Here is a 25786-nt window from a genome sequence, read left to right as displayed (position 1 = left end):
TATTAAAGATGTATTAAGTTAAATCGTTCTCTCCATCTCTCATCCACACACACACACACACACACACACACACACACACACACACACACACACACACACACACACACACACACACGCACGCTACCAGAATAACAAACTGATTTGATGTTGCTAGGAAACAGGTCCCTTTTTTTAAAACCTCATTTTATTGTAATTTATTTTCCGAATTCATTCAAATGCTTCAATTATGATTTCCTGTCTGGAGAGTAAATCAGAAGGAAAACAAATAAAAACAAGAATGTCTTCTGTCTAAAAGAATATCTCAGAATAAACCTGAACTGACTGAGAGTGCGAAGATGACAGAAGCCCTTCACTTCAAACCCCAATACATGCTGGCAGTGCATACATAGTAATTAATATTGCCGACATCGCTGTCATCTGCGTCATCTTCTAGTAAAGTTAAATGTTGTTTTATTTATTTATTTATTTTTAATCTAATTCCTTATGGATGTCAATCCATAATATAAGCCTGTGGCTCCAATCATAAACTGAGATCTCTATGACAAGGAACCCCTCAAAACAACACAGAAGACTGTTTGTTATACTCTAATTACACATTTGATTAAGCAGCAAAACATTACAGGTGGAAGGCTTCAGCGCGGAGATAAAATCACAAAAGCTCTGATTGAATCTTTCCATTCAATACCGTGGAAGAATCTGCAGTCGCTCATGCAGCCAGTGGTACTGACAGACATAAAAGTAGCCTGGTGTGAAATTATTTCCAACTCAAGACTTCTTGGTTGCTTCCCAGTTGCGTTTCACAGTTTTTACTTTCTCATTCCGTGGGTCAGTGGCTGACTGTGGATCTGACATATTTTAAAACAGACCACTGTCAGGTTTAAAGTAAAGGTTTGGCATGCCTTCTGAAAACAAAAGCAGTGTCAACAAGAAATCTGACACAAAGACACAATTAAAGGATTGCTGAGGTAAAAGACAATTCTCCTGGATACTTTGAGTAAATGGCTATTCCTTCCTTTAACTTTTTCCCCACTTATCACATACTGTTTTCACAATTTTAAGTAAGATGTGCCCCCTCAGAGCTCTTTGAGCATGCACAATCTTATTCTTCTTTTGACGGCTCGCTTTAGGGGTCATTACAGCGGATCATTTGCCTTCATCTAACTATGTCTTAGTATCCTCTTCTGTCACACTAACTCTCTGCTTGTCTTGCTTCATTACATCCACAAATCTTCTAGGGTGGTCTTTCTCTTTTCTCCTGTCTGGCAGCTCTATATTTAACATCATTTGCCCAGTATATCCACTATGCTTCCACTGTATGTCCAAACCATCTCAGAATTTTATCGTCACTTTTGTCTCTGAATGTCTCAACTTCAGCTTTCCCTCTGATATACTTGTTCATAATTCTATCCATTCTCATCACCCAAATGATAATCTTAGCATCTGCATCTCTGCCACGTCCTGCTCTGCGTCATCTCTTCTTGTTAGTGCTAGTGTCCCCAGGCCATGCATCACAGCATGTCTCATTACCATGAAGAATAGCGCATCACTATAACATTTCAAATGTTGTAAAAATGTGTGGGACCACTTTGTTTTTTTACACGTTTATTTTTGTGTTTGATTTGTCTTCTCTGTTGTTATTTGGTTATTTTTAAGGGAAAAAAAATGCAATTTAATGCATTTAGGCATGGAGACATGGTTAAGGCTACCGACTGAAGATCAAACCCAAAATTAGCATTGGGATAACAGGTCATTTAATAAATGACTTTGAATGTGACAAGATTGTTGTTGAAGACAGGCTTGTCAGTGTTTTTTTCCCACACCACCATCTCTAGGATTTACAGAGAATGGTCTCCAAAAGGGAAAATATCTACTGGTCTGCAGTGAAAGAGAAAATGCCTTGTTGATGCCAGAGTTCAGAGAAGAATGGCCAGTCTGCTTTGGATAGCCAATATTAACTCAAACATAATGTTGAATCTGGAAGCAGATGGGCTATAGTGGCAGAAGACCACACTGTGTCACTCCTATCAGCTAGGAACAAGAAGGTGAGGCTGACATTCAAAAGTGGACAAAAGAACTTTGGAAAAACATGATGCGGTCTGATGAGTATCAGAGCAGATCACCCCTTTTATCTCCAAAAATTAAGGATGTTTTGAGGGTAAAAGGGAGACCAGCCCAGTATTAGCAAGTTTTACCAAATAAAGTGGCCAGTGAGGGTATACAACATTAACCAGGAAATCTTTTCACATCTGCAACAAACCCATGATCTCATAAAACTCACAGTTGGCCAAAGTCTAGCTATTTAATTCTGTGGAACTATCCTGCCCACTGAAAAATGAAGTTAAATGGAGTCCCAGCGTACTACAATGCAATCCTTACAAGTGCTGACCAAGCGTTGTAACATTGTGCTTACTGACACAACTAAATGTGCATTAGAGGTTGCCTGTCTGGTAGTATTTTAGATTTTCATAATTTCCACAACTCCCACAACTAAAAACCAAATCCAAAACTGAACTTTAAACTAAACTAAAGCTTAACTACAAACTGAGTAATTTTCAAAGTGTTCCAATATCTGATCCAGAATGCTCTAAATGCCAGAAACCGGCTAATTAAATTTGACATTTTAATTCATTTTAATTCATGAAACATCCTTGTGCAACAATGTTTCACTCTATGTCATGTTCATTCATTACAATTATAATATGTACTGTGATATAAGATACATTCTGATATTTATATCAGTTAAAGGAAAGGCATTAGAAAAATGCAAAAATAAAAAAGTAGTGATTCTACTTTAAAAACCGCAGGAACCACATGTAAGCCAGCAATCCGAGAGGATAGGGTTTTATTGAGGTGATATGGTACTATGAGGTCTTTAAGATAAGATGAGGCTGATTATTGAAGACCTTGTATGTGATGAGAAGGATTTAAAGTTAAAAAATTTGTTTGACTGAAGGACAAAAATAGGATCAGCAAAACATACTTTGAGGAAACCAATCAAGGAAACTTGATCATTATTATTCTGGAGGTTGGAGCAACCCATCAGCTACTTTTCCTGTGAATCGCTGTCCCTCATAAACAAAAATGTAAACACGTGGGTTAAGCTATCTGAAATGATTACAATATTGCCTCTCAATAGTGTAAAGAGTTAAAAGAAACGCTTAAAGCCTAACTTCTGAAACCTAAAATTTTGTCTCACTGTGACTACTTCCACATATGGTCATTATTTGGAACTTGTGTAATATAAGGATTCCCTACGGGAACCGTATATAAATTTTATCCTGATCAGTGTGGTGTCATGGTCTGTGGGTTTTGTTTGGTAGCTTTTTGTTCTCAATTATCCCCAGTATTTTGAAGATTCAGCTTTTGCTATATTTTAGTACTGTTTATACACTGTAAAAAAAAATTGTAATATAAAAGTATTTTACTGTGTATTTTACAGTTTTGTACTGTTCTTCTAGAATATCATTAAATTCACATAAATAGACTGTGATTTTACATTTCAAATGTAAATTAACATAAAATCACTGTAAATGTAATAAAACAGAATTTTCTTGTTTTTTAAATGTATCTGTCTTTACATATGCATATTTATATTGTTAAAATACATTCAAAAATGTATCATAATTTCACAAATATTTGTCCGTTATTTGAAAGATTGAACTGTTAAATTCAAATGTAATGCTATAGAAAAATATATAAAGTGATTCTTATAAACTGTTTTTACATCAAATAATAATTATTACCGGTATTATTGCTATTTAGGCCGATCGTGGCTCAAGAGTTGGCAGTTCGCCTTGTAATCAGACGGTTGTCGGTTTGAGCCCCGGCTCGGACACGCTCGGTCGTTGTGTCCTTGGGCAAGACACTTCACCTACTGGTGATGGCCAGAGGGGAATTATAAAGTGGAATTGTAAAGCGCTTTGAGGTTCTCAAAAAGCGCTATATGAATGCAATCCTTTATTATTTAAACCAACTGTTAACTGTATATTTCTGTACAATTAAGTATTATTATTCATATTGCCGCATTCATTGACCTTGTTTATAGATAATTTCATTGTTTAATCACATTAAAATGTTCTTAATTTAATGTTTAAAGCACTTGAAAAAGGCAAAATCCCATGTAAAATTAGGGCAACAAACTGTATTGTCATTACTGAAAATAACCATATTTTCATGAGAAAGTTATTTTCTGTTATTTTCTGGTATTATTTTGGCGCCCCAGCTGCTGGAATATTACTGGGTTTTTTTAGGATTTTTTTTTGTACAGTGTAGTACAAAATCCTACAATCCTATCCTCTGTGTTTCCTTTTTGTCTATCCTCCTGTGTCTTTCCCCTGTGCCAAGCTTACCCATATGGAAAAGATATATATAAATCTTATAAAGTTTGTATCTGTCTTGTGTGAAACTTGTATGAAAAGCATATAAGAGTGAAAACAGATATAAGATCCCTTGAAAAATTATATAATGAAACTTGTATGTTTTGGATACTTACTAAAACAATGTATGAAAGTAATGAGAAAGTGGCCACTTTCATGAGAAAATCATGTAAGCCTTATATGATTTACTCATGAAAGTGGCCACTTTCATGAGTAATCACATATAGGTTTTTACTATTTCTTTTCCATATGGGTATTCTTGTGTGTGTTTCCCTGTTTTGTGTGCACCTGTGTCTCATTTTTTCCCAACTGTGTTTAAATTCCTAATTCACCATCAGTGTGTATGTGTACCCTTTGTCCTCACAGCATCTGCTTTCCTCCCCATGTGTTTTCTGCCTGTTTTGGATTCTGTTTTTCTTTCTTTGGATTTGTATCAGCTGAAATAAAGGGCTTTCCTTTTTTTTATTCAGTCTGCCTAGGAGTCTGCATTTTGGCTCATCCTCCTCTGATACTTGACAGGTGGAGCTGTTTGGAACAAATACACTTTAGGATGTTTATATATATCCTATGTTTAAATAACCTATTTAGGAGACCATATTACATTTTGCAGAGCTTGTAAAACAGTCAACTTTACAATATTTATCCAAATCAGAGTGCAAAGCACAACTGCCTCTTTTAATAGTGCATGCACAGAACTACTCTGTTACTTTCCATCCCTGGTTGGTTATTCCCACAATACGATCTAAATTCTTGTTTGAATGCAAAAACAACTACTCATGTGATGCTGGAAGCAGTCTCAAATAAGTGCAGTATTATTATTTGACTGACATGCTAAAGGCTGAGATTCTCAGCTACTTTACTGAGCTCTTTTAAAATTTAATTACTACACAAAGAAATAAAGTTTTACTAAGATTTTCTAGGTTTTGGGAAGACAGCCAGGAAGTCAGGAAAATAAAGTAAAACATGGTAGGTCCTGCTCGTTTCAAGGACTTGTAAAGCAAAAATTAAAAATATACTAGTCTTGGCTGACTTTGCAATAGCAGGTGTTGACTTTTATTGCATTAGGGGTTTCTGTTTAATGTCACTCTCAATTGACTGTGTTATTCTGCATTATTAAAAAACGAGAGCCTCGATACCGTGACACTGAGAAGTGAGAGCCATTAAGCAAGCTGGGGATTCAAAACACAGTGAAGGCAAGTGTGAAATATGAAGACTACTTCTCTTGACGGATGTGGAAGTGGACAGCAAAGTAATCAAGCAACAACAACAACAACAAAAAAGCAAAATATAAATTTAAATATAAACCCTGGTGGGTTTATATGCTGTACCGCCAGTCGAGCTGATTGCTGACAGTGTATTGTGCTTTTCCACATTGTTAAAAAAACCAGCTCACATAGAGGTAAAACATAATTTGCTCTACTGAATTAAAAAGTTCACCTCCGATGTGCAGGTCTCTGCTCGGCTCTGACAGCCGACTGTACTACTGGGTCAACAACCGTGGATGGAGCAGCCTAAATCCACCCGGCCTCATTTGCAAATTCTCAATTAAAGTGAAAGTGCATCCAGGTCAGCAGGCGTCTGAATGGATAACAAAGATCAACAGCCTGACTCTAATGATGAGGGCTCAGGGTATGCACACAGCTGAGACTCAGTGGGGAAGCTGCAGCACCAAGAAGCTGGCATGGGAAATGAGAGAAAGGTGCGATACTGTCAGGTCGAATCACTGCTTAATGAAGACAATAAATCAGGTCTTTAATAAAGAGCACAAATCAGCTTCTATTATGTGATATTAATTTTGCTTAAAAATATTAAAATTCTAAATCAATAAACCTCTTTAAGTTATCTTAAAAAATACAATGAATTAAAATGTATGTGAAAAATGCGTCAAAAATAATCTGTATGTTCAGCATCACACTTTCAAATTCAAATTCGATTAGTGTTCAACGCAGCGATTGAGGTTATCTTCAATGTTAAAAATAGAAATGGTTGTTATTACAAGTATAAGTTCACATCACGGCAGCAGCCTGTGTTTAGGTTGCTATAGAAACCTCAGGTTCATACGATTACTTTTGGCTTTATATAAAGCTTCAAAACACGACTGAAATAAATCAGATGACTCTTTTTTTTTCCTATTCCACTTGTTGCGAAGAAAAAACTAAACTCCACTAACATAACTAGCATAAGCTAATGGTAACACATTTAAGAAATTAATTAAAAATGGCATTATAAGAGAGAGAAAAAAATAGAAAACATCACAAGGTATCTAGTGGATATACTGCAGAGTATAGATAAATATGTATGTGTGTATGGCATGAAGATGAACAATACAGGGCAACCACTGTCTATACTGGCTTAAAGGGTGACTAAAATACTGGATTTAGATTAATGTGCCCTTTCAGAGATTCAGATAGGTTTTATCCATTTAGTTTTCTATTGTTGGCTATCTGCATAAAAAAGCTCTGAGGTTAGCATATTCACTGGCCTGTCACAAGGTTTCTATCTACCATAATCTCATTTCAGAAATAGGATCTATAACATTACTGGCTTCATCAGACTGTCACCATCACGGCGCTTTTGTCATGTGAATGTGTCACTTTTACGTTAATGATCCTCATAACTCTATACAGACATATCCATGACAGTAACAGAGCCACAGTAACCAGGCAATGTTTTTCATACACTCAAGAATACAGTGCCTTCAAAAGAGAAATATATAAGGTCTCAGTTTTCTTGCTAGTTTTGTAGTTACTTAGAAAGAACTGCGATGAAGCTGAGGAAGACTAAAGTATCTGCAGTTAGTCACAAACAGCAAATTATTTAACAGTAGGATATAAAGCGTGATGGAGTTTTGTCAAATCCTGACTCTACAGTCTTTGTGGATGGATCTTCAGTGCAGTAAAGGTTTTACTTAAAAGTTGTTGTTTACAGGTGTTTCAATTTGTAATAGGAAACTGTTAAATGAGGGAAAACTCAACATCTATTAAATGTGTTTTGTGATTTTGGAGAGGTCTAGTTTAAAGCAACTGAACTATGTCTTTTGTGCTTTCACTGCAGGTGCCAAAATGTGGAAAAAACATTTATTTTTTTTCCTTAAATGAGCTTTGAGACTTCCGCTTATCATTAGGGAGATTATCATGAGCATTATATATCTGATTCTACATCTGGCAGAGATTTATTTTTGCCTCATGGTAATGGTGTTTAGGGCTTTTGCAAAACCTGTCATGTTTGTGCGCTGAGTAACTCTTGAGTATCCACAGGAGACTAGGGTTTCACAATACTAGGATTTAAATGTTTCTGCTACTGTAAACATTACGTCCGGATCAACAGAATGAACCTTTTGGGACTAGGGTTTAAACTTGACACGGATACCCAGGAAAATCCTTGACACCATTTTCAATACCACAGGGGGAAAAAAAGACAAAATAAAATCAAGATGCACTTTTTTCAGTTACGTAAATGAGAAAACTATTTGTCAAGCTCTCTGCCATAGTGAGAAACAAAACAGAAGCTGTAAAATAACCATGCAACCAATTCTGGGTTGCGCGGAGGCTGGAGTATATCACACATTTTAAAAGAAAAGATCAGGTAGTTCAGTAACTTTTTAATACTACAATGCTACATTTCTTTTTTAAATGGGACCTTTACTCACTTTTAAATTCCTCATAAAGTGTAGTTCAGTGGTATGAATCTCAACGATTGCTGAAGTGTTCAGCTGCTAGTGAGGGGAGGGGGCTGTGATAAGGATGGTCAAGGCCCACTTCCCCCTTGGAATGAAAAGTTCGTACAAATCAATGCAAAGTTGTTTGGAGTGATCTGTCCTATGACATAACATTTCTATCCTGATAAGCACGTTTTCATCTTGTTAGCGGTTGTGGGATCAAAATAAAAAAAAATTATGAACACTTTTACCCAAAACTGCCGGGTACGTCATTTTGACCCCAAAGGAATTAATGTAAAACTACTACTGCTGCACGCCTGGTTGCCTAGCAACATTTTGTTTTTACACATAATTAGATTTGAAGGCTGCTATAACATAACCCAAAATTAGATAGACGTTATTGATAACTCTGCATGCCTTTCTTCATCAAATCCTAGAATCTTCTCTGTGGTCTTCATCATTTCCTCCTCTCTGGCAATTCAATATTCAGTGTTTCCAAACCATCTCAACCTTGCCTCTCTAACCTTGCCTCCAAAACACTCAACCTGTTCTGATATACCAATTTCTAATCCTGACTGTTCTGGTTGCTCTCACTGAAAACCTTAACATCTTCAACTCTTCCAGGATCATTCATCACAGCAGGTCTCTAATTACTATCTTGTAAATTTTCACTCTATTCTCCTTCTCCTCTCTAGTGCAATGTCAGTTGCTTTATATGGTCGACACCAAGCATTTAAACACATCCACCTTCACTACCTCTGCTCCTTGCAGCTTCTTGTAACACCTGTCTCCCTCTCATTTACATAGGTATTCTGTCTTGCATCTCCTGACTTTCATTTGTCTTCTCTCTAGAGGATACCTCCACCTCAGACAGACCACAACAATGTCTATGAATATACAGTCCACAGAGACTTAGCTCAACTGTCAGCCTATCCATTACCATTGCAAACAAAAAGGGGCTCCGAGGCGATGCCTGATGAACCCATCTGTCACTCCTATCACACACCTCTCCACTGCCTTGCTGTCCTCAAACATCTCCTGCACAGAATACTTCTCTACACTCCTGACTTCCTCATAGAACACCACAGATGTTCTCATGTTATCCTATATGTTTTCTCTAGATCCACAAAGAAACAGCGCAACTCTTTCTGACCTCTATACTTTTCCATCAACACCCTCAAAGCACATATTTCATTTGTAGTGCTCCTTCTCAGAATAAAGCCATACTGTTGCTCACTGAACTCTTCTAACATATCTTTAACAACTCTTTCCCATATTCTCAAAATTTAACCAACTTAACCATTTTATTCCTTTGCACATCCTTGTTCTTGAAAATCAACAGCAGTACACTTCTTCTCCACTCCTCAAACATCCTCTGACTCTCCAACTTTGTGTTAAACAGTCTGAATAAAAAGCTCACTGCCCTCTCTCCTAGACATCTCCATCCCTGCACAGATGTGTTACCTGGGCCAACCATCTTTTTAACCACGTGATTCACTAACCTTCCTCCATCCATCCATCCATCCATCCATCCATCCATCCATCCATCCATCTTTTCATTTTCATCATTCACGAGCTTCTCAATGTACTCCACCTTGACACTCTCTTCACTCGTTGGTACATTTTAATATCCCTAATTTGCTGCACATCCTTTCCAGGTCGATCTTTCTGCCTAACAAAAGTCCTTTTCCCCAGAGGTGGCGTGGAATGCGGGTATGGAAATCTTATTCTCGGTGAACATATATGATTGAATGTTTGTTTATTTGTTTGTGGTACTATTTGTACATGTATGTGCATCCGGCTGACTCACCTGCGAGGTAAGGGATCAGGACAGTGTGTGAGGGGGCTGCTGGCAGTCGGAGGAGGAGGTTCCCTTCGGCTCCTTAGCGACTGGCTCCTCTGCACCTGCCTCAGCACACTACTTTTTAGGTCCAGCAGCGTAGTCATGATGTTTCACTGCAGAGTGGAGACAGGAAGCACATGTTAAGACTCTGCAACTCGCTGCAACCCCTGAGAGTTAGTAATTTGCAGGCTCAACTCTGGGAAGGTTTGTCATAATACATTTGATTTTAGGTACAAGACAATATTCATAAAACTACTTGTTTCTAGAAATACACTTGGTCTGAAGGCTTCTTTTAGTTTAATCAGCTGCATAATCACCCTCTTTCACCTTTAACATAATTATTCTCTTCCTCAACAGGAGCTGTGTTCTATTTCTGTCTGCACCTAACCGATGCTGCAGGGTATGCAATTTATCTTTCACCTTTATGTCTGGCCTGCTCAGAGCCAATTGAACCCTATTTTTTCCACTGCACTTTGTAAAAAAATATGCAAAACAAAAGAGAGAGTGGAAAAACAAGGCTGCATAAAAGTAATGGTCACAAAAGATGTTTTATAATTAAAAGAACCATAAAATATATGTTAAAAAAATAATGAGTTACGTAGAAACTAAATTTGGAAATGAATGTCTTAATTATAGACCTGGTCTTTGTGCGGATGTAATTTTATGCAATTCTACATCGTACTGCTAAAACAGTTCAGATTCCTCGAGGCGCAGACTTCGCTTGATCTTCTAGCGTGTCAGGAAACCAGACGTGAGTAAGAGGTAGAGATCTGTGGACTGGACTGAGTTTCCACTTTACTGGTATCTGGTATCTGGTTTACAATCATTTTAGGTAAGTGGTAGTTGGCAGTGTAATATCTGCATGAATGCCAGGAACAAGGATTTCTTAGCAGAACTTTAGCCAGATCATCACACCATGTTCACACTACAATATGAGCCAGCCTTAGCTTTTCACAGGCGTCAGTGAGCTATGGCCATCCCAAAACCTATAATGGGCTTAACATTTGTCCTTCTTGGGAATTAGTAGGTACTTATTAGGTACTAACAACTGCATATCACAAAACCAGCTGCTTTGACCCTGCTGCTTGCTGTTATAATTTGCTCCTTTGCTAAGTCATCCACATTTTTTCCTGCTTCCAGTACATCAAGTACAAACTGACTGTTCACTTTGTTCTAGACTAGGATTGTACTCGCTTGCAGACACTAACACCGACAGCTATACACACGTTAACCAAGTATTTGTTCCTGTTATACATTTTAGAAGTCAGTGTCTGCACAGGCTGTCACAATAATTCAGCAGGCACACATAAATTTTCATGGAGCTATGATTTTGACAAATATATAACACATAGACCTGGGCAGACTTTCTCTTACATACAATACTTATGTATCCCACTCCTTATCAACTACTATTGTATCAACATAATCAGTGTTATTCACTTCCTTTTAATTTGCTGCTAATCTGTCTAGCATGTACCGTTATTAACCCTGCCTGCAGTGACTGGGGAAAACATCTTGCATAATCAAAACCAGTTTACATGAAAGCAGTAAATATTAATGTAAACGTAATTATTCAAGTTCTCATACCTGACCATTTTCGAAGAATTGATTTGTTTTTGTTTGTTTGTTTGTTTGTTTAAGCCACTTAATGTTGACTTAAAATAGACAAATAAGACAACTTAAAAAAATGATTTTTAATTCCTTTAGGCACGTTATTACTAGGTGCCTAATGCAAAAGTATAATTTGTTCTGAGGTATGCCAAATTACACAAGAACTTATGAGATCTTATGGAGGGATGAGTGCAAATTTGAACTCTTTAGTTCAAATGTTAAGCAGTATGTGCATGATCCACCCAACAATTCCTGATTTGATTGGCAACATATTCATTTTTCAGCTTAACAATAATCCCAAACATACTGCCAGTGCAGTAAACGGAAAGAAAAACACACAATGGAACACTATTGGTCAATAAATCTCTTAATAAATAAAGATTATATTCCCAATTTTCCTAGCAAAATATAGACAAATAATGGGTGGCTGATGTAGCTATGATGTAGCTGCACTTTGGGGGATTCAGCATTGTGTGATGAATGGGAATTTTAACATCTCGAGATTTTGCAACTTTTACACAGGATTGTTTTGCATTTCTTGGCAATTAACGTTATTGTTTTGTCGCTTAAATTTGATTAATAAGATTGATAGCAAGTGTTGCGTCTCTTAGTAAATAAGATGCTGGCAGCTTCAGCTGCTCTTCTTGGCTTAGCTCACAGACTGATAACTGTACTGGCTGCCTTTACCTTCTGTTTTATGTACATTACACAAAACAGATATTACGGAATGTGGTGACTAATGATAGGTGGATTTTGAGAAATCAGAGATTGGCAATTCCCTGTAGGTTGGAGCTCAGAAGACTACCAGCTGCTTTCTGTCGTTTTATATTCATTTTTGGGACAAGTGCTATCAGTCCTGTCATCTGTCTTTTGGCTAGAAAGTCAGGATCACAAAAAATTATTTATTAATTCCATCTGGGTAAAAAACAAAACAAAATCCCCTAAAGGAACTTAGTGATCTCAAACTGACCTTGGTCATTCAATTATTCTGGATGATGAATGTTTTAACTTGTAAATGACCCATTTGTAACAGCATTAATTAGACTTATTGAACTAAGGAGCCATTCATCAAGCTATGCCACACACACTACTGAAGCATTCAATGAGTGGACAGCTGAGCTACACAGGATGAAACCAGGTTGACTGTTATCTTTGCAAACAATAACTAAGAGTTGTTTGCATATAATACATTTAATTAAACAAGATTATGTCCAATAGTTAATTTCTTATATAGTTATTTCATAACATGACAGTTTTTTTTTTTAACAAATTCAAAAATGGCATCTGAGCATATATAAAGAAAGCTATCCTCGGGCTGTCATGAGTATGAAATATGAATTTAGAAATCTGAGCCTATGCAACATCCTGAAAGAGATTGGCACTGTGTTGCTAAGCGATTCTCTGAGACTGAGTAGTTCTCTCTCAAAGCCAATTGCCATAAAGTGAATTCTCATTTTGGCTTCATAGTGACATTCAAGTGTAACTAAATTATATGTCCTAATAACAATATCATATGCTGTCACAGCTCCGTGCAGAGCCAAACAATCAAACAAATTCTTCTGGATGGAAATATCACATGCTGTCATTTTCACCATGTAAAGGAATAACACAAATATGTGAAGGAACCACAATATAAAGCTTAAAATATCAAGAATATCAAAAATCAGCTGTGGTTAGCCTATAACCACAGTTTGCTCCAAAACTATGGCACACAAAAATATTTTTTTAAGCTTCAGTTTTTTTTGTCTTAGTCAAGCAAAGAACTTCATTATGTATGTCGGAAGCACGTGCTGTTTATTAGGACTTAATCTACAAATGCTTGCAATTTAATATTAAAGTTAGGGTGTGGATGATTAAACATGTTTTATTTTTAATTGTGATTCTAGGCTCTAGTGATTATTTAAAAATACAATCAAGAGACGATGATTATCCTGCTGTATTTCATTTCCTGTCTTGTTTTGTAGAGTGATATCAGATGAACGGTTAACTCTTTTCACTCTATTTCCAGTCTTCAGTTTCACACACACTCTAACCAATTTCAACCTTGCTGACCAATTTCTAAAGGCAAAATATAACATCATATCAATTTGTTACTGATCCATAATAGGGGTACCGGAAAAATATCAATAGAGCATCATTTTGTGATATTTTGCATGGTGATATTCTTTTCATACAAGGACACTAAATATCTATATTTTATAAAATAAATTTAAATACTAAGAAAAAGAAGCCTCATCTCAGACACCACTATTGTGAGATTACGTTAGCAAATTGACTCGGCCCAAAAAGACAACCAAACAAACAAAATAAATCCAACATCGGACACACTTAGCTTGATAAAGCTAGCTCCTAATAATGGCTCAGTGACAGGAGTCATCAGTCACAATTAAAAAATAAATAAATTGGTGGCTAAATGGTAATTACATGGAATTGTTTTGGGGTTTTTTTTACATCCTGGTACCGATCACTACTTGTGGTGACTAAATAGGCTTGGACCGACAGCAATCCTCCTCAAAGAGATAGCAATTATTTGCATATCTCACAATCTAATTTATAAATGCAGACAGATTGCCAACATTTTGCTGTCATTCTGAATTAGTCTTTATCAATGAGGACAACCTAAGGGCACTCAACTCAACATTTATGGCAGGTTTTGCTGACAGTGTCATCAAATGAGACAGCTTTATCTTTTTGATAAAACAGATATTGACAAACTTTTAATTTGAGGACATCATTTGCAGTTGAAGAAGGTTACAAATCTCACTATATGTTATTGCAATACTTACCATACTGAAAAATGTCAAAATATTGTGATCACATTGTATTTTGTGGTGGCTGGTGTGTCCCACCTCTGATGTTAACATACTGGTTTTTCCTGGAGTTTTAAGAGTGGCAAGCAACAAAGTAAAATAGTCTTAAATGACCATATTAAGACCTTTTTTTTTTTTTTACTGTGTTATGAATTCAGCACACGCCTTTTCTTTGCAGCATTCCACTTTGACCTCTCCTTAAAAGCCCAAACCATGTTTTGAACTGTTTACCTCAGACAGCACATGACAGGAAATGAGCTTTGGTCAGCAAGATTGATCTAGAGGATGTAAAAGTCATAAGGAGGTTTTCAGAGGTAGACATCTGGAAACGTGATTAATAGTTACCTGCCTGATCACCACCTGTCCTCCCTCTTTTGTGCCTGGATCAGCCACAGGGGTATACCTTCAGGCCTCTGCAGTTCTTATCTGTCATTCATTCACTTGAATTATATGAAAAATTGTGATTTAGCAGAATATTATTTGCTCAGCCTTAACTGATGTTGATTACCAAACTTTCACAGGAACACAGCACACTTATTAGCTGCCACATTTCTGAGCACTAACATTACATTTGTAATCACCGCAGCAGCAAAACAGTTTATAGTTGTGTTTACTTTTCATTTCACTCTTCATGTCAAAAGGCTTTACAATGATTGCAACCTCATTAATCACGCAGCTTGTATCTGTCTAGTAACTGATGAGGAGAGTATCAAGAATCCCCTTCACATCTTCCCATCGACACTGCTTATGGCTTTTAAATTTTGATGTGAAATTTGTATAAAAGGGACTGAGATTGCAGCTCCACCTGGATGAATGAGTGGCTTTTGTGCAACTGCAACAGTGTCTGTGCCACGAAAAACAGTGAAAGAAGAAGAGACAGAACACTCAAAAAAAGAAATGACAAGGACACAACGGAGAGAGGGTCTGATTGATGGAGAAGTTGTTTCAGAAGACAGTCAGACAGCCTCAAACAGTCAGACTCCTTTTCAATATTTGACAGCCAGTGTCTGCGCATCGACGAGAAAGAAACAGAGTGAGCCAGGGGAAGGGTTTGTTCTGACTTTTACAAGACACAATATCAACGTTAGAGGATAATTAGCTTGGTGGGTATGTGGGAAGAGATTCTGAGCTGATGGCACCCATTTTACTGGCAATGTTGATTTTTTTTTGTCTTTTTAGGATGGTGCTGATGAAGGTTGCCTGTTGAATTGAATTTGCTTACACCAAATGAATCCAGAAAATGAAACATACTGTATTTGTGTGTGTGACTGTCAGTCGGTGCACCAGGCCAACTGCACAGAGAGAGCAGCATGCAGTCGGCTTTCCGGTTCGGAGTAAGCCAGAAGCTCGGGGTAGAAGTTGCATCATTGACTGTGCCAAAGGAGAGTATGCTATCGATCCTGGAGGCTGGCATCTGTTGTCCACATGGAGAATTCACACTTTACTTTGTTAGACTCAAGCGTTGATACTTCTTCTCTGCTAGATAACATCAGTGTTTTGTTTCCAGTGCACCACAGAGGGAAACTCTTGGAATTTCCTCTACTTCGACGCACTTAGCAATTTTCGATGTTTCCCAAAATGGTAGCGATAAGGCGTAAATTTGCTGTTTTGAATCAGTGGTGGTGATTGTACATATAGACATGCCAGCAATTACAACAGGACTAATAAAGATTGCATGTTTTTAAAATGTAATTTTAACTCCTGACTATAATATCCTCACATAATCTTTCCTGGTCCTGGGCACTTCGAGCCAGCACTTAATTAAAACTAATTTTTGTTGTGGACTTGTGATTCTGTTCTTTTGGGAAATGAAACATTCAACTTCTATATTTTGTCCTTTGAAGTATTATATTGTTTGTTTGTGTGTTTGTCTTTCTTTGAGTTTTGTTTTCTATCCTTCTATCCTTGTCTTTCCTGTCCAGTCTGCCCTAGGCTTGTCAGTATGTCTGTGTGCCTTTCTGTCTCCTCTGTCGTGTCCCTGTGTTGGTCTGGTTTCTCAGTGTGCTGTCTTTGGGATCCCTTTTTAATTCTCATTCAAGTTTGTATGTCTTAGTCCTGATCCCAGTGTTTGTTATCTCCTATTTTACCTCCTACTTTTGCACCCCCTTGTCTCATTTGTTAGATTCAGTTCAACTGTGTTTTCTCAGATGTTTCCACTCTACCCCAATCTCCTCTTGTCTATTTATACCCTCAGTTTGCCTCTGTCTTTGTTGTGTCCTCCCTTGACATTTATCCCGATAGCAGACTTGTTGTTTTGGTTTCCTTGGTTTTTGACCTGCATTATTTTGTAGTTAGTTTAAGTTCAGCAATAAAGCTGCGTTTTAGTTTACCTCTTGTTTTAGAGTCCTGTGTTTTGATCCGACTCCTGCCTGCCACACAGCCAGCCTCGACAACACCATTATTTTTTTCATATTTTACAATATTTGAGTAAACTGTAAGACCTGCTATGATATATGGTTTAGAGATGGTGATGCTAGGGATATGGTGAGGAAGAGGAACCACTGCGATGACCCCTAAAGGAAGCAGTCGAAGAAGAAAAGTTATTCGTAATCGAATGACTTCCCGTGGTTTTGAGATTCTCAATGTTCAAATATGTTTGATCAGTAGGATTAAGACTCCTAGTCCCCTACAAATGCAATTATTAACACTTATTTGTTTGACTTATATTGACTTTTTTTTTTGCATGATAATCAAAGACCACACTATATTCAAGTGGTGCTATAAATGAGGCATTTTTAGTTTGCTTCCTATTCATATGATACACTTGTAATTTACTAGGTTTCCTGGTTGACTGCCAAAAAGTAGCTTATAAAGGAAGCAATCGTGGCCTAATTTTCAGGGTGCTTTTTTCAAGAGCTTAAATGTTGCTTCTTCAGTGTTTGACAGGAAACAACAGTTAAGTCCTTCCAGTTCTTTATTGTGAGTTGTAGGTGAGAGGAAAGTCACAGGGAACTGTGACAATGACGAGTTTTGCAGTTATCCAGAGATTTAAGCATTCGGAACAGAAAGCACAGTGCAGTGGAAAAAGAAAAGGCTCATGCTGAGGGTATGTATGGGATACTTTGTACTTGTAAAGCAAATATTTATATGATTTGTATAAAAAACAGATATTGCAAAAAAAAAAGTTTTTTTTAGTCAGTCAGTTAATATCACAAAAATAAAAAAAATTAATTCAAGCCTAGAAAAATTTCAAAAAGCATTAATTGTAACATAAATGTTATGTTCCAGCTGGATTCATGTGCACTTGCCACTTGTCACAGCTTTATTGCAGAGCATCTATTTAACAGAGTTATGCTCTGTGGATGACATCTTACAAAGGCCACACAGCTGAAATACCCGAGGCATCTCTTTCAACTTCCACACTATGGCGCCACCGGTGGAAGACTTGCTCAGGCATCATATTATATCTACTACATGCAGACTGGCAAGCGTGGACTGTTGACAGGTAGCAGGCGCCGCAGAGCAGCTGTCTCCCAGGTGAACTCATTTCAATTACGGGAGTGGATTTCTCCCAGCTGATTTCACTCTGTCTCGGCTGTCAACCCATAGTGACAAAATGGGTCGACGTGCCACTATTGGTGTGGCGCCAGCTGCCAAGGAAACACTGTCAAAGCCAAGCAAATGCCTTTCTCACTACACTGGTGCCGAAATCAAGCCAGGGAAACACTGGCTCACCAGTGTCTCTTTCCTGTGAGATCCAATGAGCCCGGCAGCCAAAGGCGACTTGCTGATAGGGATGGTTAGTCTCTATGGTAACAGCAGCGGAAAGGAGTCGGTAAATACAGGTAAATGGAATTCTGCAAGGGCTGAAAAAAAGACCCTGGGTTTTATAATGCATTCACTTTAATGCTGCAAAATACAAAGCTGATACTGACATTACATTTGCCTATTTAGTGCCAGTCATTAGTTCACCTAATGCTCAGTCCTGAGAATATTTCAGTGTGACTTATGAGCTAATAACTACAGTTCAAACTTTTAACTTGGTCCCATTTGATATTTTCAATTCTGTCCAAAAGACAGCGAAAGAATAAAAAATCAATAACCTCAAAAAAGTGTAGCGCGTTCTGCAATAGTTGATTAACAACAGCTCTAAAGAGACACCTCGATCAACATAGTTGAAATGCTATTACATTCCCCTTGAGTCGCTGAAATAAAAGGGAACAATTAACCATCCCTTTGTGGCAGTTTATGTAATTGAATAAAACAAGACGTGCTTATTTTGACCTGCATATTCCTCAAAACTTAATTTAAGCATGGCAGCTTACACATTCAGATCATATCATAACTCTAAGTAGATTATTCTGCAGAGTTGCCCGTGTTAAAAACCACCTTTAAGTCAAATCCAAGAGCCTCGTCACTGGAATGTTATTATGTGGCTGGCCCTTGGGGACACAAAAGGCTAAATGGATTAAACTGCCAGCTCTCTGTAATATCTTTTCAGTGGGATCAATGGGAAAAAGTGCAGACATTACATCGTAGTGACCTGTCCTGTATGCACCTGCAGATAACACCTAATCTATGATTCACCTAAAAAACACTGAACATTTAGCTGTCTATTCCCAGGAGCTAACAGAGTCGGTGTTGTCAAGGCACATGACAGGCACTCCGGCTTGGAAATTGATTGCCAGAGAAAATCCCAGGAATTGACGGCAGAGAGCTTTTGTAAAGGGCGTCTGCAGCACAGTAAGGCAGCAAAAACCACTGACAGCCACGCACAAAATATAAAATTTAAACAATAGTGAAAATCCCTGCTTATTATACTACACACAATGCATCTTTTGTCACCCTGAAAGCGCTCAGCAGCAGTAACACTACTCTCAAAAATAGAAACCACTGACTTATTATGCAGTGGCAATAATGCTCTATAGTTTACGCAAAAACATCAATCTACATCTACAAGACACTGAGCTACAATACGATTCTCTGAAGACATGCAACACTTCACAAAGGCTGTAATTAATGGCGTACTACCAAACATCTGAATACTCTGTTTGTACAGCATTACCATAACCTTTTGTCATGCCTCTATGAGTGTGCGCAAGCTGCTTTTTACATAGACAGGTTTGTGAGTAATAACCACTGAGGCCCTGTATGATAAAAAGAGGTAACGATTAATTAATGTCTAATGGACTCATGACTCTAAAGTGGGGCTATGACCTGCACCAGCAAGGCTCATAAGGAGATAGCTGAAGGGAGGCCACAGAGAGCAAGGAATTATGAACTGGAGATGATTTCTGCAAAATTGAGAATCACTATGTTTGTTTGTTTTTGTTTTGTTTTGTTTCATACACCACCAGCGCTTCGAGTTTTATACAGATGGTGAATAATGAGATATAATCCTTTTTATTACCCTTTTAATCTGCTGTACATGTAATTATTGTCAATATAAATAGCTCAGGTAAATTACCAGCTCACTATTGCTGCGGCTTTCACTGGGGAAAAAGACGCTTCAAGCAGAGAAGTCGGTGTTTGTGTGTGTGTGTGTGTGTGAGAGAGAGAGAGAGAAAGAGAGAGGGTGCGCTTCACATACATCTCTATGACAGAACATTGATTTATACATAAAGCTCAGTAAGCATTACAAATAAGCTCAATAAGCTTTAGAACTGACATGATTAAGTAGTAAAAAAACAAAAACAAATCAAAAGGTTTAAATCCAACTTACCTTTATCTTCCTGAGTGTGTGTGTGTGTGTTTTATGGGTGTGGGGCATTGTATCTATAGAAATTTGAAGAGTAAACAGCTTTATATCCTCAGCTCAATTATAAAAACCACATGCATAAAACATAGTAGTGATAATACTAATGATGATACCATACAATCATATCTACCTGTGAGAGTTTAAGGCCAACATAATTCTACTAAAATGAATATTTATTATTAAATGTATACCAGTGTTTCCTCGAGCTTCTGATCAAGCTTGCAGCACCATGTTTATGATCTGTATGTTTATCAGTGGGGGCAACTTTTGGCCATATGGCAGAGAGATTGTGCAGGATCTTTTTACGAGAAATGCCATAAATGCTGCCCAGTGCATAAATCCTCACGTCGTCCTTCATGTGCTATTCCAGTAGAGCCTACTTTCATATCATCAGTGCGTCAACAGAACTTTATCATCCTTTAAAAAGACTAATTTTAAATGATTTCCAACTAGAGGAAATGCAGATCAACAGGTGCCAATTTAACATCCTTATAAATGACGATGAGTCTGCAGCTGTGTGACGCATTTTTTTCTAATTTCTTTGGTTAATTAGTTTAAAAGGGGGATTTTTGTAAGGTGTTAAATGATTCAAAATAAAAAAAACACCTTACCTGTGTCTCCTGACAGTTTTCTCAGTGTCAAATGTTCTTTTGTTGCTGCGTGTCAGAGTTCCTGTGAATCAAAGCTCACTGCAGCAGGACGCTGCTTCCCTCTGTGAACGCGGCGCAGTCAACTTATGTGAAAACAACGTTTGGATTTTTTTTCTTATGACAGACGACAGACAAAAGCTCATTTTAGTCCTTCGAAATGCTTTCCTGTGCTCACGCTCCACCGATGCTCACTCCAAATATGGCCATAGGAAGTGCCGCGATACTTCAATGCCCTTGAATACGGTCGGATGTATGGCTATTAAGCGTTGACTGTTTTGTGGACAACCGATCGTTAAACAAAGTGTACTGCGTAGATTGATTGTTACTGTTTATACACGAGTAAGTAATATGGCTGGCCGGGTTAACCGATAAGGAGAAAAAAGTATAAGGCAAAGGAAATAGAAACGAAACAGTCGAATCATTTATCGTGTAACATGGCCAACATTTGCTACCTCGACTTAAAGTGAAAATCAAAAATAAATTTAAAAAATGTAGGCTACATATTTTTATGTTAGTAATTTTATTTATTTTATTTTTTAACTTTTGAGGGGTGAGGTAGGTTTAGCAGAGAATTTGTTTTCTGATGACAAGTTGGGTAGAATACAAGAGCACCCTTTTCTTCTTCTACTTCTATTTCTCCTCCTGCTGCTGCCTTTAGGGTTCGGCCCAGCGTATAATCTTCCTTACTTTCACATCACCTCTATTATCTTTCACACCAACGTCCTCCATCACTATATTCATGAATTTCCTCTGACTTCTTCCTCTTTTCCTCCTGCTTGCCAGCCCCATCTTCAAAATGCTTCCCCCTTATATCCACTATCTTTCCCCCGCACATGTCCAAACAATCTCAGCCTTGCGTCTCCAACTTTAATTTCAGCTCAAACCTGTGCTGTCCCTCTGATCATTTATCATTAATATTCAAGTCACTTTTTTAGTCATATTCCACTTAAGTCAGTAAAATTACTAGTCTACTTTCTGTCCTTTAAATGAACGCTTTCCAACACTGATTTACAGTGCAGGTATGTCTTGTCCCCTGCCCGTTTCATGCTGATTGTTACTAACCAAGCTACTTTAGTGAAATTCGGAAGTTTACATTGTTCACCTGAAGGCATCATTTGACTGTTGCTGAGGGATGTCGCCGAGAATAATCCTCTCAGCGGCAGAGGGGAGCAAGTTCAGCTGTCAGTCAGATTGAGATTCATGTACTTTTTTCTTTGCTTAGCTTAATTAGCTCTTCCGGTGCTCTGACAGCGTTGTTGCACCTAAACGGGACTTTAATAAAAGTAGAGTATGCCCTATGCAGAATACCAAAAAGGCATTAGAGGTTTCTCAAACTGAGGTCTCATTTTCATACAAAAAGACAATATTTCACTTTTTCTTTTCTTTTCTTTCTTTCTTTCTTTTCTTTCTTTTTTTTTTTTTAAATACAGAGTATTAGTTCTGAATGTACATTATGTGTTGAACATGAAATTTCTCCACAGGCAGAGCAATGTGGGACAGAGGGACAAAAGAAAACATGCTGCAACCAAAAAAATTCAAGTAGACTACAAATACACAATTGGATATAATGGCCACTGTAGGTAATCCATTATTAATAATCATTTCCCATTTAATTTAAAAATGTGGGATTAGTATTTAAATGATAGAAATAATCCTTTTCTTTATGTAGCTAAATTAGACATCTTGGCAATACGCCTGCTTTGATAATAAGTTCAGGGCCTGTTTTTCATTGCAGTAATATAATGTTACTCTGAGGGTTAAATAGATAAAACACAGCATATGGGAGTCATTTCTTTTATGACACGTCAGAAATTTTCTCACACGACACATGAGTGAACGTGCATGTGCTTTAAACTGGCTCAGGAACATTAATCATACCATTGCTTTTTTCTAATTATAGATATCATAGCAGAAGGTGCAAGCAGGCATCATCTTGTAGCGTAGGACTGGCAATTCACTAATGTATACTATTCATCAGCGTCAACAAAGTCAAAGCTTATCTTATTAGGGGATTTCATTTATCACAGTTTACTGACAATAATGTACATAAAAGCCTGGAGCAGTTATTGTGTTACAATGGTTTTAAATTAAGTAAGAGTGACCTTTGTTTATAAAGCCTATAAAGCCCATAAAACATAGACATGTTTTATGGAAATAATTTAGCATATTATTTCAAATCACGGTAAACAAAAAAAAGTTTTTACATCTATTTTAGAGCCTCTTGACATTCCAATTAAAACCAAAACAATACCAGAGCACTTCAGCTGTATTTTGAGTAAACACATTGGCATTCAAGAACATAAGAGCTGTAGTTCAGTCTTCAAAATTAATCTTATATTTTGCTGTTTTTCTGCTCAAAGCCTTTCCTAATTGATACTTGATCACTGGGAGGGTCGTGATGGGATAATTGCCAATGTTAAAAGCCTGTTTATTTGATTTATTTATTTATTTCTTCATTTTTTTTTCTTTTCTATTTTTTTCACGACTGATTGCAAGTGCCTCCTGTGAGTAATACAAAAATAGACTGACAAGGACTCCAAAGCTGGAGTCGGAAGAATAATATCAAAAGCCTTATCAAATCTACTAATGAGGAAAACCAAAAAGGTAGACTGTTCCTTGATTTTGATGTATTTTGACATCATTTTAAAATCTAAGAAAAATCAAGCACAGGGCTTTTCCTGTCTTGAGTGATAAGACACATGTGACCCTGTGCCTTGTTTCCATGGACACATCATTAACGAACTTCCCCAGCTGGCTCCAAGTGCTTGAAGTATTGGTGGCAAATAATAAGAGAAGGATTTTTCAAAAGGAAGACAAAAGCAAAAGTGACTTTCAAAGTCCAGCACTTGAAGAGATTAAAGTCCTACAGATGCCACATGATTGAGCAGTTATAGTATATATTCAATATAGTCTTGGAATTTAGTGCATTGAATCATTTCCTTCCATTGAACGAGACCTTGCACTTTCTTGATGAGAACTGCACTAACAACGTCAGTTTTTTCAACCATTATAAGGTGGTTAAAATACACTTCCTGTAACTGTTACCTTGAAATCCCCAACCCACCCAACAGCGTCATATTCTCAGCACATATGTATATTAGTTGTAACATCGTTCTCTGTACAGATAAATCCATTATACATTGCATAAAGGGTGTCCAGATCCAGTAGGTACGTACAGCTTTATTGATTTTAAAAAACAATTACTGGGATTACAAATTGGATTCTTTTATTTTCTCTAATTCACAGAGGGTTAAAATTTTACGTACAAGCTAAAATGTATACTTACTCCCCACTAATATTTTTGCTGAATGTCCCTTAGAAAGTTGTACCTTGACCAGACATTTTTGGTAGTCAGGAGTAAGCTTCTGGATATATGACCACTCTTCTTGGCAGAATTGAGTTCATCTAAACTGGTTGGTTTCCTGGCAGGGACCTGCCTTCTAAGCATAAATTTTGAACAAATTTTCAATAGAGGTGAGGTTAGGGCTTTGCAAAGTACCAGCAAAACATCCCTAGAGCATGATGCCACTGCAAACATGCTTGAAATCAGAGGTTTAAAAGCCTCAACTGCACTCCTCCAAATATATACCTCTTGTCATTGTGGTCAAATAGCTCAATGTTTGTCTGACCATAAAACATTTCTCCGAAGTGCATTTGGCTTTTCCATGTGGATAACTGCGAAACTGAATTTTAAGATTTTTTTCTTGGTCTGCACCCTCAGTTTATGATGATAAAAAACTGGCTTCACGTGGGAGATGGGACGCTGGTGTTCTAGCAGTGTCCAGTTCTTGGCAAGGTTGAGTTTTGGTGGTTTCTAGGTTGTTTCTGAAAATCCTTAGCAATTTTATCCAAGGGTGACAGTTTGTGTCTTCTTCCAGACCTGGGCAAAGTGGTGACACATCCAAACTTTTACTTCCATGCTGCCTTTTTATGCTGCCACAGAGAAAACTGCCAATTGGAGTTCGTCACGATCACGAATGAGAATTTAATAGGTCTTAGCCTTTATCTGCAGCAGATGAACAGTATCTGAAAGTCACATTTTTAAGAAGGATGTGACACAGAGGACCTGAGAGATGCATCTGTCCCTTCATTTGACTCATGTACTATTCACGAAAGCCTCACCAGAAATGGTGTCCATGGGGTGGCTGTCGAGCAATCATTCTTAAGAAAAGAAAACAGGGAGAAAAGACTGATGTGTGCCAAATTACTCAATAACTGGACAGGAAATCAGTGGCAACAGCTCTTATGAAGTGATGAGTGCGAATGGGAACTTTTTGCTTCAAGGAGACAGGTACAGCAGAGAAGATCGTGGTCTGGAGCTGCATTTCACTCAGTGGTATTAGGGATCTTGTCAAAATTGGTGGAATTATGATGCCACACCATCTGGAAAGTAAATGATTGGCAACAGCTTAGAGAGAACAGAAAAAAAAAAGGCAGCCAGCATCAAAATAGGCCTGGAAAGGTTTTCCTAAAGACTACTTAAAGAATTACTAGAAACCTTCTAAAGAAAATTTAGCCTGTGTTGGAGAATAAAAGTGATCATACCAAATATTGGCTTTAAAGTACTTTAGAAGTGCACAAACTCTTTTTTAAACTACATCTATATACTGTATTTCTATGTACGACAAACATCTTTCAATAAATTACTGAGCCTAGTTCTCCTTTTTCTAGCAAAATATAAATGAATGAATAGGGTGGGGTGGCTCGGACTTTTTTACACAATGCTTTATGCTTTATTTGAAAAAAAAAAAGAAGCTCACATTTGGCCCTGTAATCTCTGTAATCTTTAAAAGGATGGCTGGAAGTGTCACCCTGTTAAGGTTAGTAGCAACAATGTTACCTGACTGTTTTGAGAGCATCAAAAATATCCAGCCTGAGTTAAATTATAACCCACAAAAACACATGTACAAAAACACTTCACAAATAACAGTCAGTTTGACAATGTAGCTGCTACTAACTAGCTAAGAGTAAAATGCATATGACCCTTTTCAGACTGAACACAACCGATATCAGATTTGACTTGGACACAAGGACATTAGAAAGTCTGACTAAGCAGCTTTTAAATAAGATATTGCTGCATTTGGAGTGATAAATAAAATACAATCTTCTCTCACAGTCACGACAATGTATTTTATCAGAC

General features: G+C 37.4%; 1 protein-coding gene across 1 annotated transcript in view; it reads right to left on the bottom strand.

Moving 5' to 3' along the window:
* Nucleotides 1-20827, bottom strand: part of baiap3 (BAI1 associated protein 3) — a 50244-nt gene extending 29417 nt beyond the window's left edge. The window contains exons 1-2 of the mRNA XM_026164500.1: nucleotides 20608-20827; nucleotides 9845-9990 (exon numbers count right to left, since the gene is read on the bottom strand). Coding sequence (XP_026020285.1) covers nucleotides 9845-9981 — 137 coding nt within the window. The 5' untranslated portion in view covers nucleotides 9982-9990; nucleotides 20608-20827. The remainder of the gene's footprint in view (nucleotides 1-9844; nucleotides 9991-20607) is intronic.
* Between the last annotated feature and the right edge of the window lie 4959 nt (nucleotides 20828-25786).

The sequence above is a fragment of the Astatotilapia calliptera genome, chromosome 4, assembly GCF_900246225.1.
Source record: "Astatotilapia calliptera chromosome 4, fAstCal1.2, whole genome shotgun sequence".
NCBI classification, from domain to species: domain Eukaryota; kingdom Metazoa; phylum Chordata; class Actinopteri; order Cichliformes; family Cichlidae; genus Astatotilapia; species Astatotilapia calliptera.
This window is presented reverse-complemented; position numbering and strand designations above follow the sequence as displayed.